The sequence below is a fragment of the Molothrus aeneus genome, chromosome 17, assembly GCF_037042795.1.
Source record: "Molothrus aeneus isolate 106 chromosome 17, BPBGC_Maene_1.0, whole genome shotgun sequence".
NCBI classification, from domain to species: Eukaryota; Metazoa; Chordata; class Aves; order Passeriformes; family Icteridae; genus Molothrus; species Molothrus aeneus.
The window spans coordinates 134349-153641 of NC_089662.1; the positions used below are offsets into that span (position 1 = coordinate 134349).

The 19293-nt window shown below is 42.2% G+C and overlaps 1 protein-coding gene across 5 annotated transcripts in view; it reads right to left on the minus strand.

The window, feature by feature from the left end:
* The window catches only part of RBM12 (RNA binding motif protein 12), a 28432-nt gene extending 13261 nt beyond the window's left edge, over positions 1-15171 (minus strand). The window contains exons 1-3 of one of the 5 annotated variants that reach the window (XM_066561354.1): positions 15055-15169; positions 12214-12296; positions 7571-7713 (exon numbers count right to left, since the gene is read on the minus strand). In XM_066561354.1, coding sequence (XP_066417451.1) covers positions 7571-7691 — 121 coding nt within the window. In that variant the 5' untranslated portion in view covers positions 7692-7713; positions 12214-12296; positions 15055-15169. Of the gene's footprint in view, positions 1-3156; positions 7714-12213; positions 12297-15054 lie in introns of those variants that run through there. The other 4 variants (XM_066561352.1, XM_066561353.1, XR_010784647.1 and 1 more) reach the window with 4 other exon arrangements.
* Positions 15172-19293: the final 4122 nt, after the last annotated feature.

The window sequence follows — 19293 nt, forward strand, 5'->3', positions numbered from 1 at the left end:
TGTTTCTGAAAGCTTACCTAAGGTATTTGGGAAGCAACTAGGTAAGACCATTTGAATTTCAGGCCGTAGACACGAGAACACACAAGAAAGATAGCCACAAGGGAGTAAGCTTTGCCTCTGCAGAAGCAGTAAAGGAACTCAGGTAGAACTCATCTGGCTAATTCTCTCCGAAGCTGCCATGCTGTGAATACACAAACAAACCCAGAATGATAACAAAGGAATCCGCACAGAAGTGAATACCAGCAAGGGAAAGGAATCACAGCCAAACCATCTGACACCCATGTTCAGGCTGGAGCTACCAAAAAAGAACTGGGCTGCTTTTAGGGCTGGGTTTTTGGTTTTTTTTTTCTTTTGGTGTTTATAGCCAGGAGTGAAAAGCATCCAGGTCAGGGAGGTGGGAAACACTCCTTGCACAAACAACACCCAAACATTCCACTTAGTAACAAAGCTCCAAGAAAATTACTAATGTCATCTGTATAGAAAACTAGCCACAGTTAGACCTACCTGATCATGACATAGGGAAAGAGAGGTGGATTTCAGTACACAGCCACAAATCAATGTGCGTACTACCAACCAACAGGTTTTCATTCCATGGAAAATCCAGACTGTGGAAAAAACAAATCTTTGAACTGCAATCACATTCTCACTGCAAAAAAACAGATAGGAAGAGAACACTTTGAAGTTACTCTTCCTGCAGAAGCGTTAAACAGCCTCCCTTCCTCTCCTTCTGTACACAAACTCTAGCTCAGTATTCCCAAAGCCATGAAAAAAAATACAGCCACAGAGCAGCAAGCAGCATCAGCAAACCTGGAAAAGAGCAAAGACAACCAAATGTATTTGGCAACTCTGCCTCCAGGCCAAAGCAGAGTTTATGAAAAACCTTACAGCAACAGAATTTAGCATCTCATTTTCTTTTCAAAGACATGCACATCTAAAGCAGCAAACCGACATAAAACTAATTTGTCTATTTCCCTGAACTCCAACTAAATGTTTCCTAATATGTCCAGTTTCAAAACTGTTTCTTTCTAACCAATTAGCAAATATAGCAACTAGTTGTTTTCTTCCACTAGAGTCCATACTGAACAGGAATTGCAATCCTTTGTTTCAGGGTCTAATCCATGTATCTGAATAACGAACCTAAACCAACTGCTCTCAAACAGTGATCTATTGGCCAACCAGAGGTTTTAAATGGTCCATAATACATAGTAGTTTCAGGTTTGCAGATCAGAAGGCCAACACAGTTCAGTGCCTCTGAACAACCCGCTGAGGGTCAACGGCACTTGCTACAAGCAGCAACTTAGGAACCACCACAGCAGAAGACTTAGGAGAAACAAAATAAAGAAACCATAATCATTATTTACATTTAATGCACCACTGGTGTGCCTAGAAACTAGAAACATACACTTTTTATAGAGTCTACAGTCTTCAGCGTTCCAAAATACTCTCAGCAAAACAAGCTGTTGATTTCACCGAGTATAGCCAATGACTTTAGGGACAGCATGAGCAATGTGGAACTGAGCAGCACATATATTTTTAAAAGGCAGACCTTCAATGTCATCTGCTACACAACTACAGTCTTCATTTTTGCATTGTTCTTTCTCTCCACTCAACACGAATTCAGAGCATAGACATTTAAGGAAAATACTACATGCTATGAAAGGAATGCTACTTAAATCATCCTTCAGGTTTCTTTAAACCCAAAAAGCCTCAAACATCTCATAAATCTACATTCAGACCATAGCAACAATTCATTGGTAAAGAACTGGTTTTAATGCTGATATTACAGAATGCCAACAAAATCTGACTATGACATTAATGGATAACTGCTTGAAATTTGGTAATACTAAGTCATACTGTCACCCAACTATTGAGTTCTTTCATGTAAGTCACAATTTTATCATTGACTAATTACATTACTATTTAGGGTAGGGAAAACCCCATACATTAAACAAATCATGGTAAAATGTTACATTCACAACTTTTTTTTCAGCAGTAGTACTTAGACACACATAAGTAACTGCTAAAAATATCAACTTAGCCAGTAACATAAACACAAGTACCTTCTTGCCATTATTTGGAGAAATCGGGACATCAAGGATGTTAACTTCCTGACACTCAAGGCATCAAGGTCAAAACAACTGGGGATTTGAGCAGCATCCATCAGCTGATTCTGTCTATTGCTACCTCTCACTAGCAATCAGCTTGGGGCGTTATATCCAACGGTAGTTTCACACCTTCCACACTGGAGATGGGACCTCAGAGGTCCTACCCCCTATTTTAAGGCTGTTCATGAATACAGACAAGTGCTAAGTAAGCAATTTTATGAACTCTAGACAGGTAGTCTACGGGTATTGCTCATAATTTAGCATAACATGCAGTTTAAGGCTACTTCTAACATGAAACCACATTGTTACAGTAAAGAGTTTGCATTGATCCTTGATAATGAACTTTTCTCTATGTTTTAAAGGATCAACTCTAACTATTTGAGTTGACGTACTGTTTCTGATACATACAGAAAACCTAAGCATGCTATGACTTCCTATTTTTTTCCAAGAGCCTACTCTTAAGGAAGAGGGGATATTTACTAACTGATTTATGCTAAAAGATAAGGAGAATCAATTGCTTGGCAAAACAAAGAGCCCCTGCCCCACCCCAAATCCTCTATTTAAACATTCCATACAAGTCAACATTCCCAGCCCCCGTGGCTTTCTGGTTTGTGCTTTTTTTCAGATAAGCATTGAAACATCTTTAGACCATACTGAAAAATCAAGAATCAGAAAAAAAGCTTTCCAAAACAAACCTGCACTTTTATCAAGTCCAAAGGAACAGGCACACAAGCATGTTTCACAGCATATGCTGTGTCTAACACAAACACTAGAAGCCTTGGATCCATTACCAAGAGGATCACAATGTGAAATCAAAAGACAGTAACACAGAATTGTGTCTCTAATTCCAGACACCTGTAGTTTAATTACATTTCACAACAAGGCAAGCATTGTTGTGATGCATTTGAACTTGAAAAAGCAGTTATCACCAGTTTTGGTGAGTCAACACACACTAATATCTTAAATCAATTCTGTGAACAATGAAGCCAAGTTTTCCTTTTCAGTAATTTTATTCTAATGAGAAACACGAAGAAACAAGCACCCAAAAAACTCCAATATAGTATGAAACTTTAATAAAAGTTGCTTAAAAAACAAAGAGCAAAATTTTAAAATAAACTGACTTGACTCCTAATCACACACATCTTTCTGACATCAGGAAGAGTACTTTCAGACTGTCGGGAAAAAAAAAGAAAGAAACAAAGATCTGCTGTTGAAACGTTACTCCCAAAGACTGTTGAAATGCATAACATGAAGCTTCAGAGACAGACAGTTTTATTAACAGGAGGCTTAATTTTAAACAGTATATACAAATCACATGACTTTTCCAAAGTTGGGACCACCTAGTAATCTGTCAAAACAAAATTATGCTAATGAATTACAGAAGCATCTGTGTAATGCAACCGGCCTCTTTATTGAAGTACACCTTTATACAATCCTTCCACGGATTCCTGTACTGTGAAATCCTCTCAGGACGCAGCGCTGCACAGGTTTGCAAATCTCTCCTACACACCACATGAATAAAACTGTTGCCACTTGCACCTCTCAATTTTGCCTGCCCATGAACTTCAGTGTTCCATGGAATGCAACACCAAAAAGCAGTGTTTTTCTTTGTCAAAAAAAACCAAGAACAGTTTGAAGTTTGCTATGTTTAAGTACAATGATTTGCAGGGAATAGCAGGATTTTTTTTCAGGCAATGCCCAAGTCTTAAAATTTATCATAAGCCAAGCAAGGATGAACCAAAAAAATTCTACTTTTCACTTGCGTAACTACTTCCTTTCCATTTCTCTGTTTTTCTATGGAAGGTTTCACTGCACAAAAAAGAAAATGGCAACTCTTTACAGACTTTGAATACAACAGCACAACTTTATTGCAAAAATATATAGTAAACTCAGTACTTTCAATTTTTGGAGAAAAATAAATTTTATCTCTGAATTCACCCACAGCAGTAATTCACAACAGAGTTGCTGAAGATACAAGTTTCTTCCATTATAACCTAATTTAAAACTTTATATGGACTCCAATCTTCTACTAATAATCACCACTTTGGTTCTCTTAGCAGAGACTCTATGTGAGGAGTTCAAGAGACATGTGAGAAACACCAATATCCAACTAGTGTCAAAGATCCTTTCTCAACTGATTTGTGTAATCCTAACAAATCAAGCTACTTAAACAATAATGATTATTTTCAACTGAAAACATTTTAAATGTACTATAAAACTCATATGATTTATGCTGAGGTTAGCTATACTTGTGGCAAAAGTCTTATTCTGCACAGTTATAATTGCAATATATAAATAACTAAAGGTTATACCACACAGAACAGCTTGAATTTTACAGAACGATTCTGCTCATACTCATAGGAATTAGTTTGGTAGACACATCAGCAAAGGGCATAATTCAACTGTTCATACAGTGAGAATTCTGGAAAAAATAAAGATACATACACAAAACAATTGATCTGTGTACACTGAGAATTCATTCAGTCGCAGAATAAAATCAGGACTTGAAACAAAGCTTTGACCTGTGAACAAAGCGAATTCAGCCAGCTTATAACCAAATCTAAAAATAGCTATCTAATTTACAATGGCTTACAAGAACACCACTGAAGAGCTTCACTGACTTCATCTATTTCCCTTATCCAAAACTATGTAAAACCAATCTCAGTTTCTCAATAAGCACTGTGTCCGGAAGAGTTTACCAAACTTTTATGACGAATAAGAATCTGTCCAGCTTCTCCACATATTTGTACGAGGAAAATCCACCACACCTCTCTCCTTGCAGTGTTTCTCATGTAATGGCTAACCCAGTGCTCTGTCTTATCAAAACCCATCTGTTTTACAATTTAAACAATCCACAGGTTCTATCCTGGAAATACTATAAAAACCAATCCAGATGCATTTGTCACAGCACTATGAATATCTATTCTACAACTACTTAATGAACAGCTAGCCTAATACAAGTTTTACTTTTCTGGAACCTATAGGCCTGTCATTTAAATCAACAACAGCTGCCATAGCTTCATCACGAGACTCAAATGCAACCATTGCTTCTCCAGTGGGCATGCCTTTTTCATTGTATTTTAAGCACACTGAACCAGGGATCACTTGGTAACCATAAAAGAAATCCAAAATTTCATCCACCGAAACGGTAAAGGGCATATTCTGCACTTTAATGACAGTTGGCCCTGGCTTCCCAGACCCTGTTCCAAAACCTGGGGGTCCACCAATATGTATGTTTCCTGGTCCAGGTCCAAACCCTGGAGGTCCACTCAAATGTCCAAGACCGCTAGCAATTGCTGGAGGACCAGCACCAAAGGCAGGGGGCCCACTTAAATTGCCAGGACCATTACCAAATGTCTGAGGACCCCCTGCAAAACCTGCTGGTCCACTCAAATTAGCAGGTCCACCTGCAAAACCTGGTACCTCAATACTTGCACCAGGTAAACCACTAGCTGCAACTGTTGGTATCCCTGGTCTAGAATCAGGAAAGCCACCTATTCCAGGTGGTGGTAAAGGGGGACCAAATGTGCCAGACCCACTGAAATTACCAGGGAAATTAAACGGAGGACCATTATTTGCTTCTTTAGCATTTCCCCCCAAGAAGGCATGCTCATCCCCACCAGGGCCCTGTGCTCCTGGCACAGCTGCATTTCCCTGGATCGGTATTTTCAGGATCTTTTTTCCTTGAGATGCTGGGTTTCTCTCAATATCTCTCATTTCTTCTACAGTTATCAAACGCAAATTAACATCTCTTCCATTCAGCTTTTTACGGTGCAAGCGTTCTGCCTTACGAGCATCATCTTCAGCTTTAAACTGAACCAGTGCTTGTCCTAAACCTTGCCCATTATTATCAAGAAGAATTTGTACAGAGTTTTCTTCCACTGCCAGTCCCTCTAGAAACTGAAGTATTTCAATTTTTGTTATATTGTATGGAATATTAGATATATGCGCACACAGTTTTGGCAAGCCTGATTCTCCCTCCGCATTCATCAGAATTTCTCTCTGGTCATAGCTGAAGTTCTGCAATCTTTTACGAATCATATCTATCTTTTCTAACATTGCCTTTTTAGTAATTGGATGTACCTGAATGAAGCGATTCCCTATGTACTGCTTATGATGACACAAAGCTGCTTTATAATCAGCTTCATTCCTAAATTCAACAAACCCCTCCCCAATTGCCTTCCCATTGGGTCCATAAGCTATATAAATGCTGTCCTCAACTATATCCAGCTTTTTAAAAAAATCTATCACATGTTTGTTCTCTGATTCAAAGGGAAGACCTTTCAAATAAACACAGAAACCGTGCTCATGGGGAGATCTTGACCGCGACCTTTTCTGTCCACTGGGAGATTTGGACCTAGGATGAGCCTGGGGAGGAGGATGTGCCTGCCCAGAGGGACCCATGGTTTGCTTGAAAGTTATGTGGCCTCCAGCAGCTACCCACTGTCTCTCTGTTGCAGGACTAACTTCAACATAGCGCTGAATCATCAGCATTCTGTTTCGCTTCAGTGCTTCAAATGTATCTTGAGGAGAAAAAAACTTAACTAGTCCATTTCCATTATTTCGACCTACATGATCCTTCAGCATATGGACTGCATCCACACGAAGCCCAAGGAAAAAGTCTTTCACATCAGATTCTGTTGCAGTAAAGGGCATTCCATGAACGCTGACATACAAATCATCTGGATTGATTGGAATTGGCTTGACACTACCTTGAGAATTCATCTGGATAGGATTTACAGGATTCATGGGACCAATAAACAATGGATTCAAGCCGCTGTTCATATTCACTGCTGCTCCAGAACCATTCACTCCAGTGGGTAAGGGTGCTACAGGTGGAGGATTCATAGGAGGCATTCCTGATATGGGAGGCAGAGGCGTCATTGGAGGTACAGGGGGCACAGGGGGTATTGGAGGAACTGGAGGAACAGGAGGCAGTGTGGGTACAGGAGGTGGAACAGGTATAGGGGGAATAGAAGGCATTGGTGGCAAAGATGGCATAGCTGGGATAGGAGGGATTGGTGGAGGAGGTACTGTGTTCATTGGGGATGCTGTGCTAGGTATGGTTGAGCTAAATGTTGGACTACCAAAGGTACTCCCAAGATTTGGAGGTGCAGTGCCAATACTGGCAGTAGAAAATGTGGATATGTTTTTATTGCTTTCATGCACGGTAGTAGAAGCAGTTACTACACTAGGAGAAGGATTATTAAAGTTAGGTACAGTCGTAGGTAAGTTAACCCTTCCACTCATTCCAGAACTAGGTGGTGGTCCTGACCTGCTAGCATTTGCTGGTGGCATATCTAGATTGGCAGTTTCAAAACGCCTACGACTGAGCTCTATCATGTTCTGCATTTCAGTTTTACTGCTCAGCAACAACGTTACTTTTGACCCTTTAATTGTACCACCTGTGCGCATCATACCAAGCCTTGCATCTTCATCAGTGGCAAAAACGATGAAAGCCTCACCCAGTTCACCCCCTACAATATGCACGCCCCCATCAGGAATGGTCAATCCAGAGAAGAAGTGGCGAATGTCCATGGTCCCCGCCACAATCGGGAGACCTTGCAAGCGGATGACCACAGCCATGCTGCGCTGAAACAACACACACCTGCAGATGAGAAAAGGCAACGGCTATGTCAGACTACTGTTCGTGGCACCATGCAATTACCTACAGACACCATCTACTATATTTGTTTATATACACCTAATAACATCTTGCAAAGATTAAGCGTGTTTATACTCCAAGTTCCTTATTCATGTTTGTTTACTTCATACAGACTGAAGTATTAAACATTTATCAACACAATCAGTATACATTTTGCACTAGAAATTCCAAAATAGCTGTTATACTAAGACCCACAAGTGTCAGTTAAAAAAAACAAAGGAACATCAAAAATCGTAACTATTACATCAGTAGTTCATTAATGGAATGTAAGCAAAAGGAGTATTTTAGCCAGACAAAACAAAATTAATTTACCATTACCCTGATATGTTATCCACTGTACCTGACAATGTGGCTGAAAAATTCTGCACAGCTATGGGAAACAAACAGTTCCCTTTAATTTGGGGAAGGATTTTACCTCCTGCCAGGTGAAGACAATTAGAAACATAACAGTGGGTTGGTAAAGAACAAAAACCCATTATGGACAACTAGCAACTGTGAGACTCACAAGACATCCTGACAGGGAGCATCTATATTATACTGACCTGATGTTTTTTCTCCTAGCAAAGGCAAGAGGTCCAGGTGACCTGAAGCTTGCTATTATAAACCAGCCCCAGACATTTTGTGACAATAGAGACCTCACCTAAATTAAATTAACATCTATGCATATCTAGATAGATATATGACCTTCACAATTTTCAAAAACAAGGTATTTTTTAAAAGTTGCAGATATTCTGTCTACCATGACCGCTTACATCTCAGATGTAAGTAAATGAATTTTATCTCCACAGCTGGCATTAGTAGATGCTTAAGGTAATTCTGAACAGCTAGATCTGAACAGTTACCTTGTGACCTCAGAAGTCCAAGCTCATATCAGAAATTGAATATAAAGAGGAAACTAGATAGTTGTCACTTAGGCAAACCTTCAGCAAAGGCTGAAAGCATGAAATCAAATAATATTAGTACAATTCAACATCCCAGAAGCCAGTCTCTCATCCTAAACCATCAGCAATAGCACCATGCTTCACTTGAGCCACTTAATCTCTGAAACTTCTGGACTTCCTAAGTACAAGCCAGTTCAGTATCTGTATGGAAGATCTCCAAAGCTCCCCTAAGTCACATACCAGTAGTGTTAACTCATCATTTGAAATCAAGGATGAACCAGATCACAGAATCACAGAACTGTTTAGGCTGGAAAAGACCTTAAAGACCAAGTCCAACCAGATGCCCCAGTGCAACACCACAAAAGCTATGCATCAAAGACTCCCAGCTACTACCAAAGCTCTGACCAACCACAATCAATAACCATCTCCCAGCAACTCAGCTATATCCCAGCATACAGTCAAATCTCTAAGCTGGCTCCATTTGTCTGTCCAGGTCATCCAAACACATTAGAGAAGACAAGTCTTGAATGACTAGGTAAAGCCACAATTTAATCAGGTAAGGCTGAATCCAGTACTTAATGAAAACAAGAGTAACAATTCTTTTACAGGGTGAAGAAGCAACAATTCTTTTGTTTGCATAATGGAACCTCAGATTACTAAAATGTGTCCTTAAGTATTTTGGTTTGTTGACCAACACACCAGAGGTAAGTCCTTAAAAACACTAATGAACTCAAGCAACATCCTGGGGTATTATAGGGCATTGCCCCACAACTATCAACAGACACCAGAAAAGTGTGGAGGGCCTTTCTCCCTCAAGGAAGCAGCAAACAAGTCCATTTGCACAAAGTCAGTTCTGCGGCTTTAGTCACTGTGCATGAATACTGGATTCCTTACTGCACCATCCTTGCAGTTCATAATAAAAGATTAAAAAAATAAAGAAAAAACACCACTAAGAAAACCCCTATTCCACCAAGGAAAGACAGCAAGAGAAAGGCTTATACTATACTAAGACTTATACTGTACTAAACTGGGGATAATTTTTTTGAAAGCAACTTTCTCATCTCCATGGTGAGGCAACAGAAGCAACATCCTTGCCTTTAGCTCTTACAGTGGAATTACATTTAATCTGAAAATAAAATTCACTGCCCAGTCATTTTCCAACAACAAAATAACTTGCCCATGAGGAAAAAAAAAAAAAACAGAAGTCAAAGTAAGGACTACCTATGCTATCTAAAACATCTAAAAACATATCTAAGACTTTTTGAACTGTTTTAAAAAGTAGTGCTTTATAATGATTCTGTTGTTTTATTTTAAACTTGCCTAGCATTGATGACAATCTCCAAAATAAAGTTAAAATTAAAATTCTGCCACCTTTAAGAAGCTATATTAAAGAGTATTGTAAACCTAAGGTTTATGTTGTGCTACAGGATTGCTTCTGAATTAGATGATCCTGAGGCAAGCAAGGAGTATAAAAATATCCCTGGCTTGGCACCTATGCATTCAAAACTGGAGTACTACTAAAAGCAAATCTTGCCAGGAGATTTAGATTTCTTCTACTACCTATTATAGATAGAAATTAGTTTCAGAAATTTTTATGTATCAGAAGTTAAAGACATTTGAAGCGTCTTGTGTTAAGTGAGAGACTACTGTTAGCTATTTCCTCAATCCAAAAGGGATGACAATCTGATATAGCCATTGGTTGAACACAGGCAACTTGGGAAGGTGTGGGAAGACCTTGTACTAAGGTCTGCTGCTTTGGAACACCTTACTTTCTTTAGCAGAACTGACACCTGCTAGATAACTGCACTTATAAATTATTTCAGGCCAGAGGACAAATCAACAGATGAAGTCACAGAAGAGTTCAAGCATTTGAACACTTATATAAATTCTGGGAAAATGCAAATCTTTCAGTTTTGCATTAAATTTAAAACTTCATAATAAATGCTAAGAGAGTACTTGAAGTCTTATTACTAAGTACTCTATCCAAATCCACTAAATCACTATTGACAAAAAAATCTAAAGAGCTGCTTAGGCATATAATTACTAAAAAACCTCTCTGCAATGACTTCAGTGTAGTTAATTCCATGCAGAGTATTAAGCAAATGCTTGCTTAATGTGAAGCAAGAGCTGACAATACCATGGTCTGAATAAAAAGATTACTAAGGACTTGACTAATCAACTATTTTTGATAAAGGAACACGTAACACAGCTGCTTCATTTTTTCAGAATTTTGATACTTAGACAAAGTAGTAGTGTCAGTTCTGTTATTTACAGAAAAATCTCAAGGACAAAAAGGGCCAAATTTTAAATTTCTAAACACTCACAAACCACATTTTTACCAAAATGCAGTTAGGAGACAAGAACCCACTTGCTCAAATTTTCCAAGTAATGAAAATGCAAAGCCTGCTCAAATATTTCACTGTTGACTTGCAGAGACCAGCTCATGCAGAGGCAACATTAACTTCAGACACAAAAAAGGCCACACATCATTTCAGCAAGCACTGAAGGCTTTTTGTTGGGCTGTCAGTTCTCAGGCTGCTTTTTTCCGAGTACAAAAAGGTACTTCAAGGCAAAAGTGGGTTTTATTGCCATTTTTTGCGTTTCATGTATTTGTGGAAAGACAACATCCTACGAGTGTACTATGGACAATCCATCCCCATTAGCAAGCTGTGATCAAAGCTGGAGATTTACAGGCTGCTGACAACCAACCTGATTCAACTCATTTGATGAATTTTAACATGTCTTAACAGTAATATCTTTAAAAATGTTGATGTTACACTGGAAAAAAAGTGTAAAAGATAACAATGCTATTTATCTCATCAATGTGCTCATTAGTAAAATAATAATAATTTGGGTCATACATATAAATTTGTAAACACACCAGACTAGCCTTTTAAGATGTATGGATTTTGCAATAGAAAAGTTCAGAAGATTCCTCCTAGTCCCTGGGAAGTATTTAAAGTACAATACCCACATCACACACACACACACACACACACACACACACACACACACACACACAAACATATTTGGCAATTCTTGACTGAAGACTAAGAACTGCAGGAACACTGTACTGTAGGAGGAATTTTAAGTATGAACTGTCTCACAAAAGTTAAAACTGCCAACTACAGTTTTGTCTTTTACTTAAGGCTAAAATCAACCTGTTATAGTCATCCTGGAGCCAATTCAAAACTATCTGACCCCTTTAAGTACTGCAAAACCTAATTAGAACCAATTGATGTGCACTTCTACACTCCAACAATTACAAACACACAGACCTGTGGCTTGCAGCAAAGTAACTGCATTTGCCAACAGTGCAAAATAAACGGAGAGTGTTCCAGTCTACCACATGCTGATGAAACAACAAAACATTAGTTTGGCAGAAAATTCTGTTTACAAGAAAAACATTGCCAAAACAACCATCACCGGTGGTGAGTAGACAAGCTATAGATTATTTGACTCAAGTCTTTTGACACAAATTTACTGATTCCAAAAGCTTCATGTGTTTCTTAGGATATACTCAATATGCATTAAAAGAAGTCTTCAATTCAAAAGCTCTTACCTGCAAAGACAGATGTTTTTTTCTTAACAAGTAGCAGAAGCCAAGCCAATCCTGTGGGCAACCAATTAAAACCAACTTTTAGACTGCAATAAAGAATAAATGGAGGCAAAAATCAATGCAGGCAACACAACAGCAGTAACAGTCCACAAAGAACTGTATACACAGAATTTCAAACCTGCAACCACCACAAGGCACTGCAACATAAAAGAATCATAAGGGTGCATTTTCTATAAATTATCTCTATATGACTTACTGGCAATTGCATTGTAGAGCTTTTGTATGGTTTCAAGACATAAATGCCTTCCACAAAGACTATAGAAAGAGCCAGAAAGCATTTTAAGAGTCTTTCAAATTTTCCTATCACCAACAGGTGAAAAAAATCTCTCTTTCAAAGGCAAAGAACAAGAGTTAAATACTTGAAAGCCCTGAATTTTACCAAACCCTGCTCCATTAATAATGGTATTCTTTCCTCCAATGGTGCATCTACTTACTTGAACAAAGTAAGGTAGAGTAAGCCATGCCTAAGAAAACCACCCCAGAACTGCACCTGAAGAATTCTTCAAGAGTCACACTATCTGGGTAAAACTAGGTGACATTTCACAGCCATGTCTATGCGGTCAACTCCACAGAGCACACAGCAAGAACTCCCATAAGATACTCTACTTTTATTTGTAATCTGCCATTTCATTACTCAAATCCTCATCAAATGCCCATTTTTTTCATTCCTTTATAAAAATTATCTTCCCAGGTTTACAACTCAAGAAAAAAAGCCAAGCATTTTAAGTGGCAACACAAGTATTTTGTATTGAAAGATAGGATGGAAAACTTTTGCTCTTTCATTACTTGGCAGACCACCTCACACTAAAACTGTGATTCTTTGGAAAGTCACTGAGGAATGAATCTCACTAAGAACAGATAACTGCCTCCTTCTCACACAACCCCAACAAGCTGGTTTCCGTTACAAGCATCATTATCGAAGTGAACTTAGAGCAAGAAGTACTAACAAACCCTTCACAAACTCCCTAACAGAGAGAATTAAAACAAACGTAACTATTCACATATCTTCCAGGACATTAATGGCAGACTTACAAGTGAGAAAGATAACACTACACTTACATTAAAATGGCAAACACATTTAGAAAAATAAGACTTTTGTTTATTAGACCTTTAAGAGAAACATGCAATCCCCTGCATTAGAAGGACTCAACTACATAGTTTCATGTATAGCAGTGTCAACCAGCAGTTTACAAAGAAAGAAAGAAATGCAACCACCTGAAAAACCATTTCATGCAAAACCACACCTGCTTCAAGCAGCAGATAAATCTTTCATGCACAAGGAACTTCCCATTAAGAAGAAAAGCCTAAATCATTAGATGGATTTCCAGTATAACAACCATGTTCCCCTTCACAACACTGAAAACAAGCTGAAGATCTGCAGTGGACTAAGACAACACAAACAAAACCAGGCAGCATTCAGAATAGGAGCAAAACTCCACTTTGCTATGTTTAATTTCTTCACCAAATACCATCTACTTTTCATTTCAAGTGTCACATCTCTCAACTTTAAAGAAAACCATCCATGCCTTCTGTAGGCAAAAATAACCTTTCCAATCAACAGAATACACAAGAGCACATTAACTAGACAAGCACCAGCTAGAGCACAAGTGTTCCCACATAGAGCTGGCACCCCATCTCTGAGAGTTCTCTGGAGAAACCTCCACAACACCCTGTCCGCTGTACAGAAAGATCCAGCATCCACTGGACACACAACAAATTATTTAACCAGAGGAATCCACCAAGGAAACAACCAGCCGATTTGCCTGCCTAACACCAGTAGATCAAGGTAGGGAAATAAGCCACTAAGAATAACAAGTAAATTTAGGAGTGAGTAAAACCAGAGACAGAAGGTTTTATCGAAAGAAAACTCACAGTGTGTATTCCCGGGGCTCATTTGAACGCTAATTCGCTTTGGGTTTTTGTTTTTTTTTTTTTTCTTGGAAAGGTGGCTTTAAGGTTTTTTTTATTTTTTCGTTTATCGATCTTGGGGGAGTGGGATGGTATTTTGTTTGGTTGGTTGTTGCTGTTCAGTCGTTTTGGGTTTTTTTAGCGGAGCTGATTTTTTCTAGCAGAAGCGACTTCATTGAACAGCAACTCCGCTGGTGTTTATAGGGTACAACCGACGAGAGTTGGTAGCGCCGCAGACACCGGGGACCTCCCTCTCCGCAAGGTGCGGAGTACTTGCCTCGCTTCGTCCCCTGGGGCGGGGCGGGGCAAGGCGCAGCCGCCCCGCCTCAGCACCCCCGAGATTCAGACACGCCGGGGCCCCGCGCCGACAACGGGACCGCAGAACACCCTGCCGCACCCGGCCCACCGGGCGCCGCTCCGGACCCGTCAAATCCCCGCCTCGGGCTCCGGCACAGCCCCCGCCATACGGCCCGTGCCCCGGCTCGGGCCCCGGCGCCGCCGCAAGGTCACTCGGCCGCCCCCGCCGGATGGGCCCGCGGCGCCTGCGTTCGGCCCGCACAGACTCACCTGCCCGCGCAGCTCCGCGGGCCGGCGTGCGCGGGCGGCGACAGGGAGTCAGGGACGGGGGAGCGGCCGGGGCCGGCCCGAGCCGCGGGCCTCAGCGCGCCGGGCTGCGGCGAGGCGGGAGCGGCCCCGCTCGGCGCCCCGGGGCCGCAGGCGGGAGGCGCCGCCCGGCCCGGCCCGGCCCGGCCGGCCCTTTGTGCGCGGGGACGCGCCCGCCCGGCCTCCCTCCCAGAGTCTCCCCGCCGCGCCGCGGGCTCGCAGCGCCGGATCGGGCAGGCGGCCCGGCCTGCCCGGGCGCCGCCGCGCTCTTACCGAGGGATCTGTACGGGAAAAAGGGTTAGAACGGAGCCACCCCCACCGGGCCCGCGGCGCGCCGAGCCCCGCGCACCGACCGCAGCCGCACAAAATGGCCGCCGCGATGCGGCGCCGCTGGGGGGCGGGGGCCGGGCGGCGCGGGGGACGGGCGGGCGGCACGGCGAAGGCGGGGTCGCGCGCGGGCGGACGGCGCGTGCGCTGGACTGGGCGGGGCCGGGGTGGTGCCTGCACTGCGCGTGCGGCGCCGCTGAGGATTGTTGCTGAGGGAACGGGGGCTCCGGGAGAGCATTGAACTAATAACGAAGGAAACAACCCTGAGAGCAGCTGTTTCTAACCTCTGGATGTACGACCAAGTTGCAGAATAAAAATGAAAGATTCCTGGGAGCCGATGCCCCGTGCTGTGATTGTCTCCTCTGCTTGACTGAATGCAACACTGATAACCAGGCAGCGCCCTGAGCTCAGGACCTCCGGACTCTTCTGGGTTCTCGTCACTGCGCTTCAACGGACACAGGCATAGCAGCACCAGCCATTTCCAATGGAAAAAATACCCGTTTAGTCCTCTGCAAGAAACGGATAAAAATAAATAATTGCCTGCCTTTGCAAAGGCTTTTGCAGTGAATGTTGGAGTTCAACAACTCAGTTAACTTTGGCCCTGGTTTCTCTTAAGGGGTAAAAACCAACAGATTGTCACGTTTGTGCTCTCCTGAGGTGGAGGGATCCAGCGTGGGGTTGCTCAGCAGCACAGTCATCCCCACTCCATTTGTTTTCCTGTATATCCCTTCTTTTTAGTCTCAAATTCTGCTTTACTACTCTCATCCCTTCCCAGGCAACAGCACACATGTGCTTATCTTCTCCCTATTAACCCCAGTTTTAGATTTTGTATTCTATTTGATATTTATGATAATAGATGGCCTGAAAATACCAGTTCTGCCAAGCTAATATCTCCTTCTCGTCTAGGCAAGTGTGGGCAGTATCCAGTAGTTCACCTTTCTATAGCACTAGTGACAATAGATAGTGTCACCATGCACCCTGACACAGCCCAGAAAAGCAGGTGATTGAAGTCACCAGAGGCATCAATAGCCAGGCTTGCCAGCCTCCCTGGAGAGCTGGTTGCCTAGAGCATGCGAGGGGTAGCAGGACCATCTGCAGCTCAGGGCTTCACTCTGTGACACCATAGCACTTCCCAAGCTGCACCAGCCACCCTGCAGTGGGGAGACAGTGTGGGATAACAAAAGGACAGTGCTGGAATACCCCAGGTCAGAGGAAAAATAAGACTTTTCAGCTTTTGTGCAATGTGATGAGTCACCACGTTAATTTCTGTTGTTCAAAAAAAGTATGGTGAAGATGCTTTTGAGGTTTACTGTGTGGACCATTAGGAGCATGCCAAGGGACCAAGAGTACCAAAGACAAGTCAGCAGCATGATGCAGATAGTTACCAACAACAAGAGGAAAGTATCTGTGGAAAGCAAAACATTTATAGACAGAAGGTTATAGGACAAGGGATCATGTAACCATGTCCAGTGTTTTCCCTGTAACATGCATGTGGGGAAAGGCAGAGGAAAAAAAGCATTAGAAAATAATGGGTTTTTCCTTTATTAGACACTAGGAAACCACTGGGAGCACACTAATTTATGTCTCCTTTACCTAAATCAAAACTGAAGAAAGGTGTTAGGTATGCAACCAGGGGAAGAAAATTTACACAAGACATTTTAAAGTAAAGCTTGAGGAAACCAGCATCCACTGTGGCAATTGCACATATTAAATAAATATATTTTCCTCCTTGCAATATTAGTTTTGCTGCACCATTAGTCTGGAAGTATTACCCCCCAAATCCAGGGTTCTTTGCTTCTCCAGACCCTAAAGGTACCATTCCATAAATACAGCCTCTAAACCTATTCCTTCATCTATGGTTTGGATGAATTAACTCAGTTTGCTAAATGAGTCATACTACTTTGTGTTTTCCTTTCCAATAACTACATGTCAACCACAAATCTTGTTTCCAAATCACTTAGAAAACTGTTCAAGAGAAATAATCCTCACAGAGTCTCTCAGAAACACTTTCTTCATTCCTCATCTCAATCTCTAATTAAAACCTGTCAGATATGATCTGGCTTGATGATCCTGTCTAGGTACTCTTAGAATCAAACACTTTGTTGGTTTTACTATGCCTACTTAGCACAAGCCCACTCTGATTGTTCATTAGTATGAGCTTTGCTTCTTATAAGAGCATCTTGTACCTGCCTTTTTTATGACTCTGATTTGGATCAGCTGTCAGAGGGATGATTTTTCCCAGCCACTCACATTGTCCATTTTAAAAACTGGCATTTTCTTCCTTCTAGTGCAGGACCTTATTCACCAGCCTGAAATTTCATCAAAGCTGCCAATAGTAGAGGTCTCAGGCCAGTTTTTCGGCACTCAGCACTGGGAAACTGTACCATTTCAAAGCACAGAGCACATATGTTAGCAGATACAATTTGACTGGAAACAGTTGGCCCATGACTGATGTCACAGTAGAGAGAGAGTCAGAGGAGAGTCAGGCAGGTGTAGCTCCCCAAAGCTTCCGTATTTCCCTTTTTAAAAATGGGGGATATTTTCCAGTCAGTGAAAACTTCACCAGACTACCACAACTTCTCAGACTGATGAATTGTGTTTAGTCATTTCCTCTCTCAGTTCCATACAGGCCTCCTGGCATTGCTGCCTGACTTTGTCTTTGTTGGGATGCATTGCTGCTGAGTTCAAAGAGCGCATCCTTTAATATCAACCAGTTTGATGTAGGATACTGGGTTATAACTGTTAAAGTTTTTAAGGCTTATGCTCACAAGAAGGCCCTGTGGGAAAGGTCCAGCTGCAGCAAATGAGCTGAGGGGTGAGAGGCCCTTATGAGTGAGGAGAGAGTCAGCTGAGTGACAGCTGGGAGCGAGGTTGTGATTGGCTGGAGGAACGCATGGACCGTGTATGAGCAGGAAGCTGATTGGGTGACAGGACGGGTGGACAGCAGCACTGCAGCTGAGCCAGCCAATGGGTGCCCTCTTTCTGTTCGGTTTTGTTAGGCTTTGGTTTGGTTTCACTTGTGGAGGTGGAGATTGAAGGTATACAAAAGGGGCAGTTTCTGTAATAAAGGGATCTCCTTCAGATGCACGAGGGGGTCTGTGTCGCTTTGTTCCCCATTGCTACAGCTTTCTTGGGCTCCTCTTCCCTCTAGAGCATTATCCCATAGGACTCTATCAAGTAGATCTCATGTGAGTCCAAAGTCTACTCTCCTGAAGTTGAGCACAGTGGGTTTGCTTCTCACCCTTGTCATTATCCCAGGGATCTCAATACCCAGCATTTCCATTTCATGGTCAGTGCAGCCCAGGCTGCCCTTGAGCTTCACATTCCCCTCTGGCCTGTCCTTGTTGGTGAGAATATGGTGACATTGCACCTCTCCTCATTGTCTCTTCTACCACTTGGAGAAGGAAGTTGACATCAGTGTATGCCAAAAACCTCCTGGATTGCCTGTGCCCTGCTGGGTTCTCCCCCCAGCAGACGTCAGGGTGGTTAAACTCCCCCATGAAAACTAGAGCTTGTAAATATGAGGCCATTCCTGTTTGTTGTGATGACCCTCATTGACTCATCTTCCTGCTCAGGTGGCCTGCAGCAGACCCTCTCTGTGATGTCACCTGTCCCTGCCCTCCATTTAATCCTGACTCCTAAACTCTCAGTCAGTTCCTCATTCATCTCCAGGTGGAGCACCATGCACTAATAAAGCCTCTTGTTTGGCCTTATCATAAAGCAGAGCACTAGGGCTCAGGAGCTCAGTCCCTGGGTAGGGACTGGGTGCCCGAAGCTAGCTCGCTCATGCCAAGGCCGCGGGGCTACCATCTAGCAAGCATGGTGATTATCAGCTCTATAGTGATTGCAAGCTCTCAGGATTTCAGCTTTGCTTGCTAGGTAGTGGTGCCCTGGGCTGGAGGCTGCAGCAGACGGAGAGAGAGGAGAAGGAGAAAGCGCAGGCTGTTCCACGAGGATGGCTTTATTTGGGGAGGTCCGTGAAGGGTCTCTGCTCTTCTTCTTTCTCCCCTAATGGGGTACAGTATGCTTCTTTTATAGGGTTGGAAAGGATCCAAGCTTGACCAATGGGTAAGGGGTTAACATGACATTGCCTTATAGGGTTACAGAGATAGGTTAAGGGGTGGAGAACAGGAAAACAGGAATTTTCTTTTGCTGTTTCAGCATTCCTATTGTTCATATTCTCCA